The sequence below is a fragment of the Cavia porcellus genome, unplaced genomic scaffold, assembly GCF_034190915.1.
Source record: "Cavia porcellus strain 051 isolate PalLab524CR breed Dunkin Hartley unplaced genomic scaffold, mCavPor4.1 scaffold_25, whole genome shotgun sequence".
In the NCBI taxonomy this organism is placed as follows: Eukaryota; Metazoa; Chordata; class Mammalia; order Rodentia; family Caviidae; genus Cavia; species Cavia porcellus.
Window position 1 is genome coordinate 41,306,035 of NW_026947508.1, and position 26,155 is coordinate 41,332,189.

The 26,155-nt window shown below is 39.2% G+C and overlaps 1 protein-coding gene and 1 long non-coding RNA gene across 6 annotated transcripts in view; one reads left to right on the top strand and one right to left on the bottom strand.

Annotated features, from left to right (window-relative positions):
- Nucleotides 1–4,777, top strand: part of LOC100715178 (cytochrome P450 4X1) — a 63,610-nt gene extending 58,833 nt beyond the window's left edge. For all 3 annotated transcript variants that reach the window (XM_013152649.3, XM_003461477.5, XM_023565139.2), the window contains 2 exons: nucleotides 452–633; nucleotides 3,377–4,777. In XM_013152649.3, coding sequence (XP_013008103.1) covers nucleotides 452–626 — 175 coding nt within the window. In that variant the 3' untranslated portion in view covers nucleotides 627–633; nucleotides 3,377–4,777. The remainder of the gene's footprint in view (nucleotides 1–451; nucleotides 634–3,376) is intronic.
- A 17-nt stretch (nucleotides 4,778–4,794) lies between these two features.
- On the bottom strand, nucleotides 4,795–26,155 carry LOC111756907 (uncharacterized). 3 transcript variants are annotated; one of them, XR_010043160.1, is made up of 3 exons: nucleotides 26,044–26,155; nucleotides 21,617–23,312; nucleotides 4,795–5,619 (listed from the first exon to the last, which is right to left on the bottom strand). It is a non-coding gene; the product is annotated as an uncharacterized LOC111756907 (long non-coding RNA). The 3 variants fall into 3 exon arrangements; XR_010043161.1 differs by lacking the exon at nucleotides 4,795–5,619 and adding an exon at nucleotides 11,539–13,087; XR_010043159.1 differs by lacking the exon at nucleotides 4,795–5,619 and having other exon boundaries at nucleotides 20,948–23,312.

Sequence of the window (26,155 nt, forward strand, 5' to 3'; positions counted from 1 at the left end):
TTCATCTGAGCTTCTAAAAGTCAGTTCTGCAATGGACAGTTCCATTCCTTATCCCATCCTGTATAGCCATGCCTCAGAGTGCAATCCCATGTGTAAGTTATTGTCCATGGGTCCAACACAATTCACTTGAGTGCAGAAGACAGTTCCCAGGATAAGTCTAACTGCTGCCTTGTTTTAGGGAGAGCATCATGTTGAAGACCCCCAGCTTAAATCCTTACAGTGAACAATGTAAAGCCAAAGCCCAAAAGTTTCCATAACATTTATAGTGAAAATATAGTGTACTGTGAACTTCAGACTTGTCATTCTAGAAACTTTCCCCTTCCAGGGTACAGTGATTGTACATAGATTGCACATTGTCATCCCCAAATTATTCTAGAAACTTGTTAAAGAATCAGAAAAAATATATAAATCATTCCTTAAAGCATCATTTTCATCCCCTTTTTGTCTGCAGGAACTGCATTGGACAGCAGTTTGCCATGGTCGAGTTGAAGGTGGCCATTGCTTTGATTCTGCTCCATTTCAGAGTGTCTGCAGACCTCACTAGGCCTCTCTCCTTCTCAAACCACACTGTCTTCAAACCCAAGGATGGAATGCATTTGCACCTGAAGAAACTCTCTGGGTGTTAAATCCAGGGTACAATGACTGTATTTTGTTTTTTAAGTTAAGTTTACAGCTAATGGTCGAAGCAAATGAAAAAGAATCAGAGTGTCATGGGAGGGTTGGAGGTAGGGGTTTGGGGTGGGCATTAATCTGCAGACTGCACATTATCAGCAACATCCCTAGGTGACAAGAATGACACTAGATCTGTTTCAGTGTGACTTTGAGAGATTTTTTCAGATTTATTTGATTCTGAGTACTATTAATATAATACAACAGGCACTTTACTAGGTGACTGCCACACATTTTCTGTTGTTCTTTTAAATTATTTTCACAATTGCACAAGAAATAGGTAAATGAATATAGGCTGACCATTTAAAAGGTTCCAGTGCTAGAAAAGCATGTTGAATACAATTAAAAACTCTACTTCAGCTGGACCACACCCCATGACCTGACCAATCCTACTGTCTTGCCTAAAAATGAAATAATTTGGTGTGAATTCTGAGTTTTTTATTTATATTCTACATCTACATATAGATGTGTGTTTTTTTAATAAATGAGATCATATTCATATTATCCTCACTTTTTTCTTCACTTAATAAAAATTCATCTCATTCCTTTTGATGGATTTATAATTTTCTGTAAAATGGATGTCCTATAATTGTTAACTATTGTATGGAATATTTAAGTTATTCATAATTTTTTAAATGTACTTATTGTCATTTATGTTTACCTTTGATTTGATTTCTGTGATTTGTCTGTGCATTATTTTTTGCCATAACATTGTCTTTTATTATTCAAATGTTTTTATATATAAAAAGAATATACAAAGCAAGAGTAGTAATTCTTGATTATAATTTTTTAATAGTTTTTCAGATTATTTTACTTTTTTAAGCTGTATTTATGATGGATTTTTGTTAGATGGAACTTTATAATTTTTATGGAGATATGCGCACACCTTTCCTATGGTTACTGGGTTTTGAGTCTTGGATCATAATGTTTCCATTTACATTACAAAAAATTATATGTATTTTCTGCCCACTCTTGTGGTGCCAGTGTGGGAATTTCTTAATAATTTTCAGATTCATCATTCATTGGAACCTAATCAGAAATTTTGACTTGTTTGTAAGTACAAGAGAAACCCTTTGGGGATCTTCCCCGAGGTGGAACTTGGGATGAGTTGCATTTTAAGAAAATTTTGCATCTGTTATATGGAGAATGAATAGATTAGATAAGGCATGAGTGAAAGCAGGAAAAAAGAGGCACTAGGATTCTATTGCAATAGGTAAAAGATGATGGTGGTTGTCAAGGTCAGCGGGTTAGTGGCAGTAAAACTGAAGGCAAATGGATGTGAAGATTTGGATGGCCTTTGCTTGAACATAATATAGAATTTAACTCACTGAGAGTACAGTGTAAGTGAAGGGGAAAAATTCAAGATTTATGAAGGTTGACTAGGGCTATCCAATCAGTCATAGGAACTTTTACATAATATTCTCTGCAAGTGTTCATCAGCGCTTTGCCTTGCTGCACATCTTGATTACTGGGGAGTTCTGTGGTGAAAGCTTTGTAAGCACCTGAGAGTTCTACTAAGGACAAAGGCCTAGTGTGAGGAAGGAGGTGGCTGCAGAACCAAGAATTTCATTAACCAGATAGAAAATCCAGTGTTCATCCTGGGTTTAATAAAACCTGTATGTTACCAAAGGTTATGAGGGAATAGAGAGTACTTAGCCCTCAAGGGCAATGATACCAAATATCTCTTATAAAAACACCTGTCAGATTACAGAACTCTGTAATGAGATCATATTCATATTATCCTCACTTTTTCTTGTCCTACTTTCTCTTGTCTCCTCTACTTTCTCCTACTTTCTCTTGTCTTCTCTATCTATATGCATAATATTTGAAGACCACCATCTACATGGGAAAACTTCTCCTGTTCCACTGATTTTATTGTTAACCTATGGCTAGTTGTTTGAGTGTTCAGTAGGGCTAAATAAATGATTGTACAATAATAGTGGCTTAAAGCATTCCGGGACTCACAGAAACAACATTTGTGATGGGTCTGGATAGTCGCTTTATAAATTAATCTATATGGCTTCCTAAAAATGTGGGAGATTCTTTATTACTGAACCAAAAATGTTATAAATGCTTCATGGTCAGCACTATCCTAGATATTATTTCAATTTTAAAAGACCCACCCTTGTTCAAGTTTAAATGACTGGCAGAGGTGACTCAATATCTCTTCCACATCCTTTGCCACTCCTACAGAAATAGAAGCTTTAGTTGAGTGCATGATTGCTGGCTGCAGACCACATTATCCCATTTTACCCTTCAATGAGATGCGCCATGGGACTAGGTTTTGGGAAGAGCTCTGAGCAGAAGTGATGTGTACAGTTTCTGTCTAGTAGCCTCAAAAGGGGAATATATATATATATATCCTCCCTTTTATCCTTCTCCTACCTTCTTGGAGGCAGTTGTGGTAGCAAGAGGTACCAGCTCTTAGTTTAGATCACTCACCACTCACTAAAAGTTATATTGAAGATTATAGGACAAGATAGAAGGAGTCTGACACCTGGATAACCTTGTGGACAAAACCATCCTACTTACTCTGGATCACCCACTTCCTCAAGACTTTTATGTGAGAGAAAGATAAACTATTATCTTAGTTAAGCCCCTCTACTGGGATCTCTTTGTCATAGTAGACTATTACTGACATGAGCAGTGCTTTTTTAAAATTTCATATCTATCCAGACAATAACCAGTGCTTTCTTTTCATTTCCAGCCTACCCAGACAATCAAGATCATTTGGATGGATACAAGATTTTTGCTGTTTGTTTTAAATTTTCAAATTATGTGTCATAATTTTGCTATTAAATTAACATGAGAAAAGAAAGGGATGGCTCCCATTACCAAATATCCAGTCCCAGGCCAAGAATGAAGCAGCTGAGCAAGCATCTTAAAGAAGCCACATACATCTTCTTGACCCCTCAACTTTGGAAGTGGCACACAAACAGAAAATGATGCCCAGTGTCTCACATACTGATCTTCAAGTTTTTCTATAAAGAACAATGTGCCCAACCAATTTTCAAGTTGTAGTAAATGTCTGTCTTATACTTTATCTTTTCTAAATAGACCTTTTCACAAATCTGAGGAAAAACATGGATCTTCCCCCAGAACCTGGTACATATTCCAAATATGAATGGAGTTTTTGACTTCATAGCATTACTTGGCCATGAGCCCAGGCCCGGACATCCTTGAGTGTCTTTCCTCTGCCTTAATAATGTTAAGAGCCTTGGGAAGTGACCATGACTAATACTGGAACCCATTAGTTCAGAGGGCAAGACATTCCACTCTTAGGCAGCAATCAATCACAATTGTTTCATAATACTCACCCAAAACTCTCCCTCTTATACATTTTGTCCAATAGTCAAATTGTCCAATTGTCAAAATTTTTCCAATTTATAATTTTCAGTCTTATCATCATGATATAATTAGATATAATACAAAATGTGAATACTGTGCCCCCATGCACACATCCCAAGTGGAGCAGTACAGCGCCCTAAAATGTCAAATAAAAACATTGACTTTTTCCTTACTTCTTTCTCCCTTTCTCACCCATTAGCCTACAAATTATTGGGCAATCCATCTGGTAGTGCTCCAAAGTCCTCCATTCCTAACACTATTCAGACATGTACATCCTGTGCCACAACAGGCTTACCACACCACTCATGCTTTTTTGTCTTTCTTACTTTATACCTATAACTATTATTTGCTAAAGCAGAGCTTCTAGTTAACTAAATATAATTGTAGATTGTCTCTAACTGTGGTTGTGTGCTGACCTATACATCCCCTATATAGCCATGCCTAACAAAGAACTTGCTACATAGTAGACCCACTACACATATTTGTATAATGAATGAATGGATGGGGGGATTGATGAGTGAATAAACAAATGAACAGATAGATAACCATATTGCTGAGTTTTGTTCTGTTTGCAGTCTCACTGTTTGAATGTCCCCTCTATATGCTTTAATTTTGTAACTTAAACAACTATTTATAAGATGACAATATGTAATTAACTAGTGATTTCCTACTGTTTTTTTCTGAAATTCTGTATAACTTGTATCCTTTTTCTGTTTTTTTTCTTTTTTCTCCTTAAATAAAATTTTAAAAAAAAAATGAATGATGATCACAAGTTAACTTTTACCCACAGTTGTTACATTAATATTTTAGCAAAGAATAGTCATTCATGCTCTGAGAAAACAGATCTTCTAGCTCTAGTTCACAGATCCATGATATCTGTCTCATCCAGCAAGAGCACATGTGATTTGGCAAGCTCATCGTTCTGCAGGACACAATTCAGTATGCACTTATTCTTCTCTCAGCAGTATTTATTGAGCACCCCTGAGCGCTGTACATTGTGTTGGCACTGGGAACACAGCAATGAATAGACAAAGATTTTGATCTCTTGGAGATTGCATTGTGGAGCGGATACAAACAACATAAAAAGTAAATGAATAAGCTGGACATGGTTGTATGCATCTTCAGTCCCAGCTGAGGCAAGAGTCCAAGAGTGCAAGGCCAGCCTGGATTACAGAGCAATACTCTGTTTTTAAAATGTAAGTCAATAAATCAATAAAATCAATCCATTTGTTAGGTCTATGCTAGCTACTCTGACCAATAAAACTCCACATTACTGTGGTTTAACCTAACATAGTAAAATAAATCTATTTCCAATCACATGGAAGTTCAGTACAGGTGTTTCTTGTGGGCCAGATGATTCCTGGTTGGAGATTTCAGGGCTCAGCTTCCTTTCATCTTGTCGTGTGCTATCATGTAAGATTTGAAAGCTGTCTGTATCCACCCAGAAGACAATGAAGGGAATATGGAGAAATCACACATGCTTCTTACCTTTCTTGCCTCAAACATGATACCCACTTATCTAAATACATTGTATTGCTGGAAATTAGTTGGGAGACTGAAAGTTGAAGCAGATGTGTAGCTCTTGGCAGGATAGCAACAGCTCTACAATGGTGAAGAGAAAACACAAATATTGATCCTCTGTGAATCAGTCCATTCCTACTAAATATTGGTTTTATTTTCTTCTCAAATATGAAGACATTCACTCAGTCCTATCTGAAAAAAATTCCTGCCTAGCTAGATAGCCAAAATCTTGGGGTAGTGAGATACATTTCTCTTCATTGGGCCTAGATGTGAATTTTGTATTTCAGGGTTGTATAAACTAAAGACAAAGTATCTTTAACCCTTGTTCAATATACATGATGCAGCAGAGGCAGGAATAACACTATGAAAACTCCCAACCTTTGCCGCAAGTCTATATTTTCCAGATGCTCTTGTTGATAGATGTGACTGTATGACTAAGCTTGGACCAATATATGTGAATTAACTTGACATATGCAACCAAGCTGCTTACCTTGAATTTCTCCTCCTTTTGTGTTTTAGTCTATCCCTACCATAACTCAATATTATAATGAGTAATTTGTAAATAAAAGAAATTTGCTTCTTTATTATAGCTCTGGAGGCTGGAAAGTCCAAGAAATAGGGACTGCATCTGCTGAGGAACTTCTTGATGACAGATGCACCTGAGTCCCAAGGTAGAACAAGCATACTAGCTTAGTCTCTCTTCCTCGTCTTATAAAGCCACTAATTGTGTCATGAGGCTCCCTCTCTCACAACAACCACAAAGAATTGAAAAACATCAGACTCCCCAAATTTAGAGACCCAATCCAAAAAATTGACATCTGAAATGAATACACAATTCTCAGATGAAGAAATACAAACCACATATAAATAGATGGAAAAATATTCAAAATCATCTATTACTCATGAGATGCAAATTAAAACACTGAGATTCCATCTCACTACAGAAAGAATGGCTATCATCAAAAATCAACCAATAACAAATGTTGGTAGGTTGTAGGGGAAAATTAAACCTACCCAAGGAAATCAAGAAAAGATGGCAGATAGATAACAGCAGCTCTCTCTGAGATAGCCAGCTTAGATTCCACGAATGGTGTGGTGTGGGGAATCCTAAGCAGAAGGAGATATACCCTGCCAACCCAGGAACGAACCAAGTTGAGAGAAACCAATTGGAAATGCAGTTCAGGTGCTACGATTGGAACAGCTAAAGACTTGGTGCGGCCGCCAGAACTCACAGATTGAACTCGCTGCCACACCTGAATTGGTTTCAATTCACTGGAGATGCCAATGCTCTAAGAGAGGGAATTGGCAAACCAAATTGAGAGCAGAGCTGGCAGGGAACCCTGCATTGACCTGTGGTGAGTGAACGGAATAAAGACCTTTCCATAGACAAAGAGGCTCCAACAGAGGACATTCTGGAACTGGGCATACTGGCCAGAACAGGGCACTGCAGTGACTTCAGTCACATATTCCCTTCTCAAGTGGGATTGGTGGGGAACGCTTGACCTGGGTGATGCCATGGACTGAGACCGAATAGGCTAGACCAAATCAAGGTCCTGCGCCTGGCAATGCAACCTAATGCATTGAAGCCTTCAGTAGGTTGAACCGGAGGGCAGGATCATCACAGGCTGCCCAAGTCTGTACCTCCTAGTACACTGCAGTGGGTGGGACCACCTAGTCAGCATGCTTCAGACAAACTGAAACTGACAAAGAAAGAAACTGGGCCTCCTATATACACCTGTATGGAAGAAACAAAAAATATGAGAAGAGGAGGCAATAAGAAAGGGTCCTCAGTCCCCAATCCTGAGAACACTGATCCAGGAAAGGTAAATGCAAAGGAGAATGAGGACAGAAAACATGCGATTTCAGGCATGGCACCAATAGACATAAAGCGAGATCTTCAGGAACTCATAGACAAGTTCAAAAGTGAAGTATTTAACCAAGTAAAGCAAGATATAAGAAGAATAGTAAAGAAATGCTAAGCACCTCCAAAGAAAAAACAGATGGTAGAATGGAAGAACAAAAAAAGGGGGAGAATTGTTTGATGGAGAAAATAGAGAAAACATAGAACACATGAAGAACGTTCAAAGAGATTACCAGGAAATTAAAAAATTTTTGAAAGCTGGCAAAACAGCTTGAAAGAAATTAAGGATAGATAATCTGAACTGGAGAACAGGTTTGTAATGTGGGAATATGAAAGGAAAAACTTCTTTTAAATAACAAGAAAACAAGTAGTAAAATACAAAGGCTAGAAAATGACAAAAGGATCTATAACTTAAGAATAAAGAATGTAAATGAAAAAGCAGGGGTACTAACAAAGGAACTGCAAAGGCTATTCACAGAAATAATCAAGAAAAACTTCCCAAACATAGGAAAAGGTAAAGATGCTCAAAGGTATGAGGCATGCAGAACTCCAGCCACCTATAATCAAAACAGAACTACACCCAGGCATATAATAATCAAGATTCCAGAAATCCAATATAAGAACAGAATACTAAAAGCTGTCAGAGATAAGAAGCAGATCACTTACAAGGGAACATCCATCAGAATCACAGCAGACTTCTTGACACAAACCATCAAATCTCAAAGAGTGTGGGGCGAAATAATCTAAGCTTTGAAAGACAATAACCTCCAGCCAAGATTGATATATCCTGCACAACTGTCCCTAGAAATTAATGGAGAAACAAGGTGCTTACAAGATAAAGAGGAACTGGGGAATTCACAACCACAAATACAACTCTACAGAGAATACTACAGGACATTCTAAAAGAGAAAAGTACCAGGATTCCGGAAACAGTGGCAGAGAGGCCACAATGAATGGAGCAGAAAGTGAAATAAAGAAGACAGACAACTAATGACAGAAAAAGAGCTCAAAAGAAATGAGACAAAGAAGGTTGAATATAATTTCTAATATAGATGGCCTAGATACACTAACTTAATGGAAAAAAGAGAGAATCGCAGGCAGAGTGGATCAAGAGGTAGGGTCCACCGAGAGGCTCCTTATAGGAAATATAGTTAGCCTAAAGAAGGTTATATGGACCAAAATCAAACATGAGAAAAGAGAACTCAATGTGATAGGGAACCAGAGAGTAATAGGGGTAACTAGACCAGTATTTATGGATAGGTTGCACAGACAGGCTTTAATAAATGAAAAAATATGACTAGAAATCCAGCCCAGGAGTGAGAAAGTTCAGAAACACTTAGGTAAATAGCAGGTTGCCCCCCCAATACAAAACTGTGAATGTTGAAGAGACCCAAAAATACACAGTTCATTCTGGGGGAGTAAAGGGAAGGAATAGTCTTCAAAAAAAAAAAAACAGCAGAGGATATAGCTAATAGTGTATCAGGAATTAAAACCTCTGTTACTCGCATGACTCTGCTTGGTTGGAACTTGTTCCGTCCTAGTTCATATACAAGCACTAGATCTGAGGGGCACAGACAGCTGTCCCAAAGATATCAGGACATAGCACAGTGGTCATCTTTAATTTCCTATTAACTCAATCAGGATCCTTGTATGACTTATACTGTTGTATCATGACTAATCTTAGTTAAATCTGAGTTGTTTGAGTGCTGCCTATTATTGACAGATTTTATTCAAAACTGTTAGGTTGCTGGTATCAAGTTTAGGAGTATAGACAACTATACTGAAAATGACAATGATTCATCCTGATATCCATTCTGATTTGATTATTACCTGTTTTTGTAGCTCTATACTATCTACAAAGTTGTATTTCTGTTAATCCTGTTATGTACTGACATGTTCAGTTATACTTTATCTGATGATATGGCCAATTCTGTTGATGATAACAAGAAACAGCACAGTGACCATGGTAGAACTCCTTATGCAGCAGATTTATATGTCTTTTTAGTTTTATGTGTCTATAGGAAAAAGTTTAGTTCTGTCCTGCTTTGTTCTGTTTCTCCCTCTAATGTAGAAAGAATAGAAATACATGTTAAGACTCATGTTTGCGTAAAATCTATAAACAGTTTATGAGAACTGATCTTATGACACATGATGAAATGAACAAATATTTTGAAGGAAAGAAAGGGGCCCTGTAGTACCCAGTGCTGATTCTGGAATGTTAGGATGTGAAATCCAGCAATATTATTAATCTTTGTTCAGAAGGATTTTAATCTAATAAATTTTGTTAGGTCTCAACATAAATGAAGATATGGATAAATGCATACATGTCTAAGTGTATAGGATTGATAGCCTATTAATACTTAGTTTTTGCTGGATAGTTGAACGGAACTGTTTGCAGACTCCCTGGTTAAATTCCTTTTTATATGTTCCATTTGTGTATCTTAAACAACTATTTGTGGGGGGACAATATGTATACATCAACTAGTGATTTATTACTGTTTATTTCTTTTCTTTGAAAGTATGTACTATTTCTGCCTGTTTTCTATTTTGTTTTGTCTTTCTTTAAATAAAAAAAAAGTAAACCTTCCTCACTGTTAGTGGGAAAGCAGACTGGTGCAACCACTGTGAAAATCAGTGTGGAGATTTCTTTAAAAACTAGGATTAGATGTCCCTTCAATCCAGCTATTCCCTTTTTGGGTATCTTCCCAGAAGGATTAAAAACATCATACCACAATGATATATGTGAACCCATGTTAATAGCATCCCCATTTGTAATAACTAAATAATGGAAACAAGCCAAATGCCTGTCAACTGAGGAATTGATAAAACAAGATGCAGTCTTTTTATGTAATGGAATCCTACTCAGCCATAAAGAAAGATAAACTTGAAACTTTTATAGGTAAATGAATGCAACTGAAACCATACTCATAAGTGAACTAAATCAGGCCCACATGTGTAAATATCATATTGTCTCGCTAATGGGAGAAATTGAATGAGTAAATAAGATCCAAAATGTACAACAGATACTGTGAATTGGGGAACAAAACTATTCAAAAGAAAAGAAAAACTGTGGGATAAAAAGGAAGGGATAAAAAGGAAGGAAAAATAAAAATACATATATACATGTACAAGATAGTTAAGATAGTCATATAGCTAGTTCCTCTTTAATTCACTGAAAAGAAAATTTGTGCTAATATTTTTGGAAAATATTTCATGCCAATATTTTGTATTTTGAACAACTACTACAAATATAACAATATACAATGTGTTAATTATTATTACTCTCCTACCAGCCTGTTTTGAAACTCTGTTTTATTATTTTTTACTTTTTTCTGTTTAAAATAAAATTTTTTTAAAAAACAATGAGAAGGGGAAAGAGAGGAGAACAAATGAATGAATAAAAATGAAGCAAATAAGGCAAAGTATAATCAAGAGGTGACTCCAGATATAGGAAGTAAAGGAGATATATGTGCTATTTCTGCAATTTTTCTATAAATTGGAAATTATCCCACAATAAATAGTTATAGTTATCAAAAGAACACTGAAAGAAAAAAACACTAAAAAAATTTCTGATGCAAACTATGATAGAAAAGACATAGCTGTCAGACAAGGTCAGAAAGCTGCAATGGTTCCTTGTCCTTGTTGCTCCAGATTGAAACAAATCAAAGATAACCTCTCAGCCCTCACAGTGCAGATCCACACAGACCCACTCCAACACAGGACTACTGCAGCTCCTGAGCTTGGCCTGAAGTGCTGCAAATAGTGTTGCTGTGGGCATGCAGCAAGTCAGCATACTGAAAGACAAAGAGTAAGACTTCTTCTGATTCTGATTTGCCAAGAGGATGAAGGGGAAACAACTCTATTGCAGAAGATTGTAGGCATTCTCTAGGCACTGATGAAAGCTTGGTGGCACTCCATAAAGAGGGCCAGCAGGAGGAACAAGAAGAGTGTTAACAGCCCAACCCAGATGAGCAGCAGCTGAGTTCATCACTCCACATTATGTGTTTAACTGAAAACTACTCCTTTTTATTATTCCTAGAGGATTCAGTGATTTCTTTTCAGAAACAAAAGGTATCTCTTTTTTAAAAAAATGATCTTTGCAGAAGTTTCCCTCCTTTTCCAATAAATTTGAATTAGCATCTTTTTTTTCTTTTTTTTTAATTTAAAGAAAGATTAAACAAAACAGAAAATAGGTAGAAATAGTACATACATTCAGAGGAAAAAAAAAGAGTAAGAAATCACTGGTTGAATTTGTCGTTTTACAAATAGTTGTTCAAGGTACAAAAATGGAACATGTAAAGTGGGAATTCAAACAGAGAGACTGCAAAAAGTTCTAATCAACTGTCTAATCAACAAAAACTTAGTAACATGGTTGTCAATCCTATACATTTAAACATACATGCAGTTATCCATATCTTCATTTATGTTTAGATTAAACAAACTAAAGCAGGTTAAAATCATTTTGAACAAAGAATAATAGTATTGCTGGCTTTCACATCATTACACTCCATGATCAGCACTGGGTACTGTAGTGTCTTCTTTTTAAAACTGAATTTAAAGAAAGACTAAAAAAACAGAAAACAGGTAGTAATAATACATACTTTCAAAGAAAAATCAACAGTAAGAAACCACTAGTTGATGATTACAGATTGTCTTCTTACAAATAGTTATTCAAGATACTAAATTGGAGCATATAAAGTGGGGATTCAAACAGTGAGATTGCAACCAGTTCTGTTCAGCTATCCAACAAAAACTTAGAAATATGGTTATCAATCCTCTACACTTAAACATATATGCAGTTACCCATATCTTCAATTATTTTGACTTTCAATAAACCCAAGCAGGCTAATATCACTCTGAACAAAGAATAACACTATTGCTGGGTTTCACATTATGACACTCCAGGCTAATATCACTCTGAACAAAGAATAACACTATTGCTGGGTTTCACATTATGACACTCCAGGATCAGCACTGGGTATTTTAATGTCTCCTTTTCTTCAAAGTATCTGTTCATTTTGTCAATTGTCATAAGATCAGTTCTCATAAACTGTTTATAGATTCTACACATGAATAGGTTTTAACGTGTATTTTTTTTTTAATTTTGAAAGTAGCAAATATGCAACAGCACAAGACAGAACAAAGCCAATTGAGACAATGCAGTGAAATTGGTACAGGATTTCACAGTAGGATACTGGGATAGTAGTACTAAGTACTATGGTATATCTCTTTAATTAACAATAGCTATCCAGTCAATTATGTATTGTAAAATCAAATAAAAAATAGAACATTGTAAAACCAATTGAGAATACTGAATAGAGCAAAAGAAATATAACAAAAAGTGAAAACAACCTATGCCTTTAAACAGAAGAGAGAAGGAAATCCCCCATATTTGCTATACTGCATATGGCCATCTTCCCAAGAGATGTTGAAATGTCTATCCCCAGTAGGTAAGGAGGGAGGGGGCAGGTGGGGAAGGGTGCTTGATTTTCAGCTCTCGTGGAAGTTGGCTCACAGGTAATGGCTCTCCTCCAGGCCCAAGCTGCAGGCGCTTATCAAGAGGGCAGGTGAATAAGCTGCCTGAGTCCCTCCATGGCAGGAACTCTGGAGTTCTGTTCTCCTCCTGGCCCGCGTTGCAGACGCTTACCGAGAGGGCAGGTGAATAGGCGAATTAGCACCTTTAATAACCTATAATAGAACAGTATTACCATCTCACTGATTCACTTAGAAAACAAAGAGCCTGACCCGCTGGCACTGACCCACATAGATACCGGTCAGACTGATAGCTGGAGGAGGTTTTTATTTAACACACTGAGGTAGCAACCTCAGTAGAGAAATATAAACACTGAGTTTAATTTTAACCTGAAGTGAAATCTTGGCAGAGAGCTTATTAGTAAATAAATGACTTCAAAATATTTAAAATATGCCTGTGTTTCAAAATATAAAATATAACAAGACAGGAGATTTTGTATCTCACATATCGAGAAGGAAGGTCCAAACCTTGGAATCTTCAGAACCTGCTGTCACAGGCCTTGCAGGGCTGCTTGAATCCTCACAGATCTATGTTTGATCCAAACGGAAAATTTAGGAAGTTGCTATGTGAAGCCATTTCTGTGTCACTGATTAATTGCTTCCCTGCTAAATGCAAGAAACATGGTTGCTTGGTTGAATAGCGGATATTTTAGCCCTGAGATGTTTAAGGTGAGGAGCATGATTTTCACTAGTGTTTCTTTGACAATCCTCTTATGTTTTTGGGAAATGATATGTGTCCAAGATTTTAATCTAACAATAAATATACCTGTAAACACTCTATGCTGACATGGCTAATGCTGGTTTAAAAAAAACTCTCTGAGACACAAGTTTCAGATGATCTTCTCTGCCCTGGCCACGCTTTGTATGTGTTGTCAAATATTACTGCTGAGAAAATTAAGAACTGTTCATATAACTGCACAGGGAGCTGTCAACTGGAATCACACCCCTGGTCTCTGCAGGACCCCACCTTATACACTGTGTACTTTTCCTTTGGTTATTTTAACCTATATCATTTCATGATAATAAAGTATAACCATGAATATTACTGTTCTAAATTCTGTAAGTCCTTCCAGTGAATCATTAAACTTGAGTGTGGTCTTGGGACACCTAACATAAAGGTAAAAACACAAAAACTAGTTATACTTGTATATATAGATATACATATATATAGATGGTCCCTGTCTCATTGTGCCAGGAAATTAGGGCATGGCAAACTGGCTGGGTAAGTGGGCATGACCTGTTAGTTACAAAGTTCCAGGGCACATGCAGATATTTCCTTGTATATAGAACCAATTAGAGAGTGTTACCTTCAAGTCTTCTCACAAGAACTTGAGCAGGTTTTTGATAGGATGTCCTAAATCTGACATCAGCCCGAAGAGTGGAAGACACAGACACTCGTCTCTGAGTTTGGAGTCACTATGTTCTCTCTTGCATCACAGTCCAGTCTCATCCTGTAGAGCATCCTTTTTTTCTTATTTCTAACTGGCACCACTCACTCTGAAAACAGTGTTTCTTTGCCTACCTTTAATAAATGTAAAACCTTGCTACATCTGCACTGTTCTTGATCACTTCTTTGTTTAGGATAGAAAGAACCCAAAAACCACCTCTAAAAGGAAACCCCAGAACCCCAGGTTCAATAACATTGTAATAGTTAAGCTTAGGATTTTTTGATTTATGATGAGTTTATCAAAACATTGTGCCATCATAAGTCAAGGAGCACCTGTATTAGTAATGCATAGCTATAAAATGAAATTTAAAACACAATTCCAGAGAGGTCTGGAAAGTCCAAATGCCTCAGGGTGCATCCAGGTCCTCCTGCCCTTTTGTAGCTACAGTAATAAAAAGCAATAATTTTAGGTGCTGGAATATATAGCATCATGAGGAAGACCAGAAGGAAGGAAGTGGATCCCCTGGACCTAGAAAGAATCTGAAGTATGAATTAAAGGCCACAGAGAGAGTAAAAAGAAAGCCTTCAAAGAGGAAGGTGATAGCTGGTGGCACTTTCACCCTGAGACAGGACTCACTGCATGAGAGGAGCTGTTCAAACCTGGGGATGCACAGTCATAGTGAGGGTGTCAGCTCGTGACCCTGCAGAGAGACGCAGTAGAGGAAGGGAGCAACGGATATGGAGGATTGCCCTGGCTGGTGGTGAGTACAGAGGGCTTAGTCCTCTCCTATGAGGAGAGAGAGCAATTAACTGGGAGCCATTTTGGAGAAGGGTTGGATAAGCCTAGAACCCAGAATTGCTACTGGCTGCCTCTAGCAGCTCTCAGCTGGGTGCAGCCCCATGGAAATTGCTTGGGGTGCAGCAAGCCCAATGAGTGTAGTCACAGTGCAAGCCTGCTGAGATTACCCACTATTCTACCATAAAGCAACTGCTGGTTTGCTGGGATAGACCTGCACAATTCGGGATTTTTTCTCCACAGGTTGTCTACTAGTGAACCCAGAGAAAAACCTGAGAATAGATTATTTGTTTTTCTTTTTCTTTTTCACTTTCTTCTCTTTCTCTTTCACTGTTTTTATATGAGTGTGAAAGTGGTTTCCTTTGTAGATGTGATTCTGTGCTGTTCTGTTCTGTTCTGTTCTTTCTTTTATTTCTTCCATCTCTCTTTTCCCTCAGTCCTCTGAGCCAGTTTCCCCAGGTTGGTGTGATTCCCTTTTGTCTACCAACTTTACTTATAATCTCTTTCTCTTCTTCCACTTCTCTATTTTCTCCTTAATTCATTTTAAATTTAAACACTCAAGGGAAAAATTGACATTTATGGACTTACATATTGCATATAATTATCTGGTTTGTTTTACATTTTGTTATATAATCACAAGTCTAGTTCATAAGGTTAAAAATTTCAAATTAAGCGTTAGCTCAATTTGTTAATTTCTAGGATGTGTTTGATGCTATTGGTACCACTATAGCCAAAACTGACATAATTCCTCTAACAAGCTATTGGTGCTGGCATTCCATGACTGTAATTAATTAAGGGTCATAGAAAATACAGTGGTACAATGCCAAATAGGCTAACAACTTCTCATCTTCAACAAACTGAAGAGGTAAGATCTTCCAACAGACTCAAAACCCAAAAACCAGCTACACCTGGCAGATACCTCATGAAGTAATCATCACCTAAATGTCCTAAATACTACCAATAAAGCAGTCCACCATAGCCAACTTACAAGCATCACTCCAGGAATTAAACTTAAAAAGAGAAAATAAAATGAGAAGATACTTAAGCAAAATATAACCTCAGACATCCAGTTTGCAAAAGGCAAATTCAGGGGCAATGAGGTGGGACAATTCAAAAGCCCACCACCAGGTGGGCTTTCACTTCTCGCTGAAGTGAAAACAACAAAGCAATAGAATGAGGCTTTGGAAAAAATGAAATCAGAAGTTATCTCTCAGATAACTACAGAGATTACCAAAATACACATCATGTTTAGCGACATTAAAGCAGACACAAACACATAGACAAGCTTAAGAAGACTATGGAAGCTCTGCATAGGAGACAAATGGGTATCCATAAAGCACATTCAAGCAGATATCCAGGAGAATGAAAACTCCATTGAAAGTATTTGAAGCAGATGAGGCCAATGTGAGGAAAGGATCTCAGATACTGAAGACAGGCTTGCGGTTAGTGACTGAGAAAAGAAACATTTTTCAAGAATAGTGAGGAGCCATGATAAATCAACCAAGCAGCTGCTAGATGAGACAAGAATAACTTAAGATTAACTGAAGTCAATAAACAAGCAGGAAATACTGCTCAGTCATAGACATGGATAAACTGGAGACACAGATAAATGGATACAAGTCAAGATCATACTCATTAGTGAAAAAAGTAAGACACACATGTGTAAATATATTGTCTCATTAGTGTGAGAAACTGAAACAACATATTTATATGTATATGCGAATAAAAATAGTTAAGATAGTTACACTACTGATTTCTCTGAGTTCACTGACGAGAAAGAATTGTACTGGTATTGTTTGGACAATTGAATGCAGATGTTTTGTGCTCTGGGTGAATGATTTGGGGATGACAATGTGCAATGTGTGTACCATTGCTGCCCTGTGATTGATGTGTTTTGAAATTTTGTTTTAGTTTTTTTTTTTCTTCTCTTTCTTTTTCTCCTTAAAATAACATGGATTTGGAAGGGAGCAATGGTTGCCATCCAATACAAAAGCTGATGAGTGTTCAAGCGTTTCCATATCACCTGGAGAAGAATGCCTTGTTGGGTGCCATATTAAGGAAAGGCCAACCAAACCCAGGACTCAGAGCAGCCACAGGTTGCCTTCATCTCAGGCTTCCAGTGTTAAACTCTCACAGCGACTGTGTGAAGGACATCCATAGGAGATGTGCATGATCGGGAAGCCTTGGTCGGGCCAGCAAGAGACACCAAGAGTGTTATAAGTTAAATGATTCAAACCCCACCCCCAACAAGAGGCCAGGCTCCATCTGAATTTCTGTGGATTTGAAAGTTCCAAACCAGCACACAGCCTAATCCCACTGCTGGCTTGTCAAGATTATCTAGCAGGGATCTGGGATCTGACTGCTCCCTTGTCTGCCACCAAGAGTAGAATCATGCCTTGAATTGAACACTGATACAAAACTGTAAACCCCAGAATATAACCGCAGGCCTGAAGTCACAGAGAAATTTCTCTGTCTCTCTGTCTCTGTCTCTCTTTGTGTCTCTTTTCCTTTGTATTGGTCTTTTGTTGGTGTTACTGCTGCTGTTCACTTGGTTTTTTGGTTTGGTTTGGGTTTTTTAATTGTTTTTGTTTTTGCAAGTGTGAACACTTTTTTAAAGTTTTTTGTTTTATTTTGTTCTTGACTTTGTTCTCTCCTCCTTTCTTTCATTCTTGTCTTCCTCACCAATTTACTGAAGCTTGGGTAATAGTCCCTGTCCTTTAGTCTTGCTTCTGATCTCTTTTTCTTCATTCATTCCTCTATTTTTTTCCTGCTTCTCCCTTTTAAATTTTCTCTCTTTATATACGGGAAAGAGCTAAAATGATGATAGGTATCTGGAATATGTGTGTTTGATAAAATGACCTCAGCTGCATGCCTTTCTTCAGGGAGAATAACTACCTCGTGGGAAATGAATATGTAGAGATGATAGCCAAAAAAATTGACCATTCCCAGGCTTTAGCTAAGACTGGGAACAATTCCTTCTGTCTATGCAGGCCTGTTAGCACTGAATCACTTTTGTCTAAATTCAAGAAACTGAAAAAACTGGATGTGGCCTGGCATTTTTTTCTCTCTTGCTTGCTGAAGGCTCTGTTTCATGCAAGATCCTTCAAGAGAACTCCCCTTCTTCTTTGGTGCTGTCCCCTGCCTCATGGTGTGGTAATATGTTAATTGACCATTCTAATATTTGCTGTACATTTATGAAAAACTTACTTTCATCTCTTTAAAATCATTTTGTGGCTCTTTTCTGTTTGTGTGGGTCTGAATCTCACATTTCTGTGGCCAAATGTATGTGACTCCTTGCTGCCCCACTTTAGTATAAAATTATTTTATTGAGTGAATATTTACTGTATAGTGATATAGTTATTGTGGTTCAGTTGATCTTCTTTCTTTGCTAAGATTGTCTGGGGTCACAACCAATTCTATAGACCAGTACAAAGAATTGGATTCTAAGCCAGAGTACAACCTTTCATCACTAATAAAGATGAAGAGGCAGAATCCTGGGATAGACTAAAAGTCCAAAAGCCAGCTACACTTAAAAGACATTTCGGAAAAACAGTCAATTATTTATGAGAACTCAATACTAGTAATAAAGTTACCTACCATAAGCAATTTATAAGCCTCATTACAAAAAGAATATTTAAATAATAGAAACTGAGAAAACACAAAAGCAAGATACAACACAACACTCCCAACTTGCCTAAAGCAAATCCAGGGGATACTGAAGTGGAAGAAACCAGAATCCCCCCAGTTTAATCTCCTGAAATGGTAGTAGCAAAAGTAGCAAAACTGATTAATAACTCTTGACAAAACAAAAACAGAAGTAACTACAGAGATAAAGAGATGAAGACCATAATAAAGAAAATGGTTTGTGAAACTGGAGCAGATATGGATTTTCTTTTCAACAGAGGAGCATAGAAAAGATATGGAAACCATAAATTCCCAACATAGAAAAAACTGGGTCCTTCAAATAGATATCCAGGAGACTAAACATTCCATTGAGTATACATAGCAGAATTAACCAATGTGAAGACAGAATATTAGATCTAGAAGACAGAGTTGAGTTTGGTCATCATCAAATGAAAGACTTCTTAAAACTATCAAGGGGTCATTAAAAACCAATCCAACAGCTGTTAGGTGACACAAAAAAGAATGATATAAGATTAACTGGAGTCAACAACAACAACAACAAAAAAAACATAGCACAAAACATGTAAAAATCTTGTTCACAGAAGTAACAGATAATTTTCCAAGCATGGAAAAATAATTTAACATATAGATAAGATACATAGAAATCTAAATAGCCATGAACAGAAAAATAACTAGACTAAGACATATAAATAGTCAAGATTCCAAAAATTCAACATGAGAGCAGAATACTAAAAGCTGTCAGAAAAATGAAGCAAATCACCTATAAAGGAAACCTTATCAGAATTATAGCAGACTTCTCAACACAAACACTTATGTCAACAAGAGATTGGAGCAAAGTATTTCAAGCCTAAAAGAAAGTAACCTCTGATTTATGTACCCACAAAGTACTTTCAAAATTGATGGAGAAATAAGAAACTTCTATGATAAAGCTCATGAAGAAATTCATGACCACCAAACCAGCACTCCAAAAAGTTCTGAAGGACATTCTAGAAAAAGACAATGAAGACAGCAATTCCAAGAATCCTAATAAAATGAATCCACCAGACAAGGCAAGCAATTAAATACAAGGGAAAGAAAGGGAACCAACAAAAGGAAAATAATATAATGACAAGGATAAATCAATACCTATCAGTTATAACCGTCAATGTAAATCACCTCAACTTTCCCATCAAAAGAAACAAATTGACAAAATAGATCAAGAAACAAGCATCACCAATATGCTACATACAAGAAACACATTTAATTCAAAAAGAAATGAGTTTTAGTCAAAGTCAAAGATTGCAAAACAATTCTCAATATAATAGGATTAAAAAATCAGGGGTAGCTATTCAATTTTCAGACAAAGTGGATTTCAAGCCAAGATTGCTACTTGTTAAAGGAAAATTCAAGAGGATTGTTAACAATCATAAATTTACATGAACCAGCCAAATTACGCAGGGCCAAGGAAGAGAAAAACCAGTTCACCCTTCCCATGAATCAGTAAAAGCCATGCTGGGTCTAGGAGGAGCACAACAAGAATCCAATTTGCCTTTCCCATAAGCCATGCAAACCATGCAATGCCCATGAAGAGAGAAGCCAGTTCACCCTTCCTGGGAGCTGACTGGTGTGCAGAATGAGGATCAAGCACTCCACTCCCCCACCCCACCCCCATAAGCAACCAGCTTGGAGACAAGAACTCCATAGTCCCCTTAAGCAACTGGTTGATTTGGAGGGTCAGAAACTGAGCTGAAAGCAACTGAGGTATGAAAACAACTAAATGCTTGTATTGTTTGATTGATTTTACAGACTAAGGTCAGTAGCCTGAGCATCTATTAGGAGGATAACAGTATGAAATATAGAAAATATGGTAGGTTTCCTTCCATCTTGTTTTTGAAATCCAATATTGCTCTCACTGTTTTGTTTTGTCCCAATTTATTGTTTTATTTTATTTAATGTTCTCTTTTGATTGATTTTATTGTATTTTGTTTTATTTGATTTTACTAATGGTATGAACAACTTTTGTGAAAGTAATGAAATATATATTGGTAGCAATTGTTGATTTCCTATTATTCTGTTTCAAAGTTCTACACCATTTTCACTGTTTTGCTTTGACTGGCTTTATTCTGTTTTATTTTGTTAAGTTTTATTCTCTTTAAAATAAAAAATAAAACACATATGAACCAAATATCAGAGAACCCAACTACAGTGATAGCTTGGTTACCAAACACAATTTATTCCAAATTCATGTACAAACATGAAAAAGTTTGAAAACTGACAGAACATATTTTTCCCGCAAGAAATGATGTAAAGCCAAATAATTGGTACTGAGGTCCAAATATTATACTTATAAATTCATTTTTCCAGGACTTGAGTAGATTTGTCATGGTTCTCTTTTACTCTTAGCTTTACTGCTGATATCACCAACTTTCTTTGGAGCCATACTCACAATATTTTTTGCAAATAAAGCACCCAAAAAGCACCATGATGAATGTTTTAACAAACTAGTACAAGCAACATATCTAGTCTAGAGCACTAGACTAAAGCATCACCCTTTTGTGTGCACAGTGAGACAGGAGAGGTGACTCACTCTCAGCCCACACCGGTTTTTCAAATCAAATTTTTGGCTAGAGTATAGAACAAAGTTGTGAACACCTATCAGATTTTTTTCATATTTTTCTGTTCGAGTAGGGGGATGCTTGGGCTGGGAGCCATTTGATAACTAAGCTATATAAAGCAAACACTAACTGATATAAACAATCAGATAAGCATTCACAATTGTAACAGGGGACCTCAATATCTCACTACTGCAAATAGATCAACTGGATAAAAAAATCAAAAAAGAAACATCAGAGTTTATCCATTATATCCGCACTCTCACCTTTCCAGTGATCCCACCAGTGGCCACTCCACAGACTGCCAGCCTGGGCTCGGTCCTCTTTGATGCTCAGGTGTATAAGCTGTGCCATCTGGTGGCCGTTCAATATACTGCAAGTAATAGAGGCAAGTGGAACAAGAACGGGCACGCAGTGTAACTGAAACGTAACGTGAATGCTTAAACTTTAAGAATTTATTACAATGAAAGACACACTGCCATTAATTTTTCACTTATCCCACCATTCTTGCCCCTTTCTGACTCCCCCAAAGTCAAAATGACCATGAAAGCTAAACATTTTTTTTCATCGGTACCGGGGATTGAACTCACTACCGCCTGCTTGCAAGGCAGGTACTTATGCCGCTGAGCTAAATCCGCAGCCCCTGAAAGCTAAACATTTTGAAACAGTTCAGGACATCGAGGCAGGCATGACAACACAATAAAAGACATGAAAGAAAAGTTCCAAAACCGCTTCAGATTGTGGCAAGAACAGGATCTGTGTGTTCACTGGGAAATAAGGGCAATGTCTTTTATTATAATAAACTTTCAGTGTAAACCCTCACTGTATTTTTATGAACATTCTATTTGGCAAAGGGAAAGTGTATTTTGTGAACAAGATTTTGGAAAGTGGACTCAAGGCAAACTGGAATACACACAGAGACACCCCCAAACACACACACACACCGTACAGGACCTCAACAGAGGCCGTGTCAGAACACACAGATCCAAGGAAAGTGGCCAGAAACCAGCCCTAATCCAGCCCCAGCCTGGATGTCAGGAACTGGGGTAGGAAAAAAGAGGACCTAGAGCCTTAGGGGGCTTCAGGGAAGAGGAGGTCAAAACTACTCTCCAGGAAAATGGGAGCCCCTGCATCTCTGGCTGCAGCTATATCCCTAAGTCTAGACCTCCCCTAGCAACGAAGGGACTTTGAGATTCAGTAACACAAATTTTAATTCCCTCAGCTGGGTCAGGTAACACTGCTAAGTACAAGGTGAGCAACCGCTAATGACAGGAACAGTATATGGCAGCCCTGGGTCCACAGCATGCTAGGTATCATGCAACAGATATTCACTACAAATAGGAAGCATGTGCTTGTTTGGAGGTTCACTTAGGGTTATATAAACTAAGAACCAAGAAGTCTAAGTCATTTGCCAAAGATTAAGCAGCTAACATGAGTAGCTGAGCTGGAACTGGGTAACACACCTGTATTCATTCAACGAACACTCGCTCTATGGGCCTGTGTTTCTAGGAAAGTTGTGCCCCCCAGCACCTCACAGACCAGAGCACAGCACACCTGATGCACGTAGGGCAAAAAGCAGTTTCAAACAGCAGTCCTGAAAGAGGCGAGATTGGCAAAAAGAAAACAACAGATGAAGGACTGAGTTAATACAACAGCACAAAGGGGAGGAGAGGGGGGTGAAAAGAACTCCAGCTGGCAGGCATGGCCTCTGCCGGGAGAACTGTGTCGCCGAGGTTATAGCCTGGGCCAGGGAGAGCAACACCACAACCAGGGAGAGTCTCTGTGGCCTGGGGAGCCTGAGGCACTGCAGGCGCAGGGTCAGGAAGAGCCTCCCAGAGAAGCAGCCATCTTCTCATCGCACTGTGCACAGAGCTGCTGTCCTCTTGCAACAGGAGGCCAGGGCAGGAGAGTCCTCACTGAGAGCAGTCCCGGTGGACGCTGCAGCGGAAATCAGCTACAGGCCTGCTGGCCACAGGGAAGCATAGAAGTGGAAACCACAGATGTGGACCCCTCCTCTCAGATCCTTGCAGAGACCCCACAAACTTCCTAGCTGCTCTGCATGGGGCTACTTTGCTGTCTTTAGCCCCCACATGGCAGCTTTCATGCCCAGGCACCCAAAGAGAACTCCATGCTGGGGCAGAGTTAGCAATGTCAAAAAAACAGGATTCAGTGTCACTACTGGCTGTGTGACTCTGAGAAGGTGCCTTCTTCTCTGAGTTTGTATTTCCTTCTCTTAAAAAAAAAGAAAACTCGCCCAGTAGAATCACTGTGAGGCCCCAGTGAAAAAGCAACTTGCATCCCACACAGGGCCCCTGTCACCCTCCATCTCAAGATCTGTAGTCGAGGACAGCCCTTCCCAGCCTTCTGTTCCAGCTCATTGGTCCTGGAAGCCAGGATGTCACCCTCTACCAGTCTATCCCTCCTTCACTGCCCTCCCTGACCCTGTCCCCACATGCCAGTGCCCATCCTCAACACCCACTCCCTGTGCCTCCAAGCCCATGGCCACAACAGGCCAAAGGCCTCATTATTCATTTACGAAGTCAGGTTCAGATCTGTACCAGCCTCAGTGATGCAGAACGAATGGGCATAGCCAGCTCCAGCACTCTGAAGCTTCAAGAAATGCAAGAGGGCAAGTGGGCCCAGCACATCCCATACCACCAGCCCCATGGGCTTTCAGCCTGCTCCTCACACCCCTCATCACGGGACCTTGGGCTGGTACTGTCCCTGGAGTCCACAGGATCATAGTAAATTCGACTAAATCTTGTTCTGATCTTGCTGACACTGTGGTCATGTATCTAATTCACACAATCTGAAATAATAATCATAGTGATGATCTTTTAAAAAAAAAAAAGAGTGTGCATTGGGAGCAGGGGATATTTTGTGTGCTTTAGGTAAACTGTTTCCTTTAATATTGCTTATTATATAGACCCGATTACTGACCCAAGGGTACAGTACAAAGGGGCTGAGTGGGGTCTGATTGTGCACACTCACACGTTGTCAGTGTCAGAGCTGTGCTGTGGCCAGGATACCTGACCCAGACCAGGGCTCTTAAACACTCAGGGAGCACTCAACACTAAGGTGCAATCCCTGGCTTCCCTGAGCCTCAGACCTCAGCTGCACTTCCCGCTGCCCCTCCAAGTCCTTCCCTTGTCCATGTTCCTCTGCCAGCTCAGATCTCTCAGTAGCCACATGTAGAGCCTCATTCCACACACACTACCATCTTCTTGGTGTCATTTGTTGACTTCCATGATGCCTTCATGAAAATCAAAAACACAAACTCCCCCCCCCCTGGTGACACGGGCCCAAACCAGGCAGCAGGGCCTGGTCAGTGGAGGGAGGCATAGGCACCACTCCATAAAATATACTCGGCTACACCATCTTTTAACCTGCTTGGGACAGATGCTGGGGTTCACTCTGGGTCTTCTCTCCTTTCTCATCCCCTCTCCCCACCCCAAGCTCTTCCTACTCTGCTTCTCCAAGAGGCCAGTGTCTAGAGAGAACAAAGTCCTAGAAAGGGGTCTATTTGTTAAAAAAAACAGACCACGGGCAGAAGCTATTGGGCTTCAGACCCTTTCTGAGAAAGGCAGTGCAGCATGAGGACTAAGATGCCTAATCCCACATGCCCTCAAGGCCCACAGAAAGACCTAGTGCGTGTTGGCACAACTTGAAGGGGTCGGTGAACTATGGTGGAAAGACATCTGATCTCTGCACTGAAGAGCAGGCCTCCAGCTCAAATTCAAAGGCTTGACCCTGCCCCGCCTATACTACGTGTAGCCACCAGATGGCAGCCGAGCCCACAGGCAGAGAGGGAGAGCAGCTCCTGAAACTCAAATCCAAACAGACTACTGACAAGGTTCGGGAAATCCCCAGGACCTTCATCCAGAAATGGCATCTGCATACCTGTGTGTATGTGTGCATGTATGCACATGTGTGTCTGTGCTCTTGAAGGTCAGAGGGCTATGGATAGACACAGGTGGACAGTCTACTAGACTTTAATCCTCTTCCTTTGTCTCACTTTACCCCTCCCCGGCCTCCTCTTCCTCTCTCCATTCTGAATACTGATGCTGCACAATCGGGTGTGAGCCCTTTCCTGCCTCTGAGGGGCTCCCAGATCTGGAGCCAGAGCTGGACACCACAAGTGAGCACATGGGGCCATGAGTTGGCTGGGGTGGGTGCAGAGGCTGGACACCTAAGCTGACCATAGGTCACTTGCTTCCTGGCAAGTCTGCGTTGCAATAATAACACATGTTGTTTCTTTCCCCCAACAGTTCTCCATAAACAGCTGCTATCGAGCCAATGTTACCAGTAAAGGGAGCAGAGGACCTGAAAATCTGCGACTCCCTGAAAAGGGGTCCCAGAGCACTGAGAAGCAGACCTGGAATTGGAACCGGCATCTGTGTGATTCCCAGGCTTAAGCTTTTGACCACTACTGTGCACATTTCCAGGGACTGAAAAGGGAAAAGAGGTGAGCTGGGGAGTTCAGACCACCCCACACCAAGATCTGCACAGGAAGCAGGTGCTGCCCACTCTAACCCCAGAGGAAGCTCTGATGGCTGACTATCAAGTGAGGATGGCCCAAGGAAACATCGAAGCTGCGCGTTGACCCCACCCCATGCCCTCTTCCCTGCGGTGGTCCTGAAGCTGAAGTACATAGCAGCTGATGTAGTGTTTCTGCTCATATTACCCTGAGTACCTGGGAAGGCATCGTGCAACTCATCCTGAGCACCTGGCAGTCTCGTACAACAGTGGGATCTGGAGCGAGACCTCTATGATGGCTGTCAAAGCTAGCTCCAGGCTGGACGTTC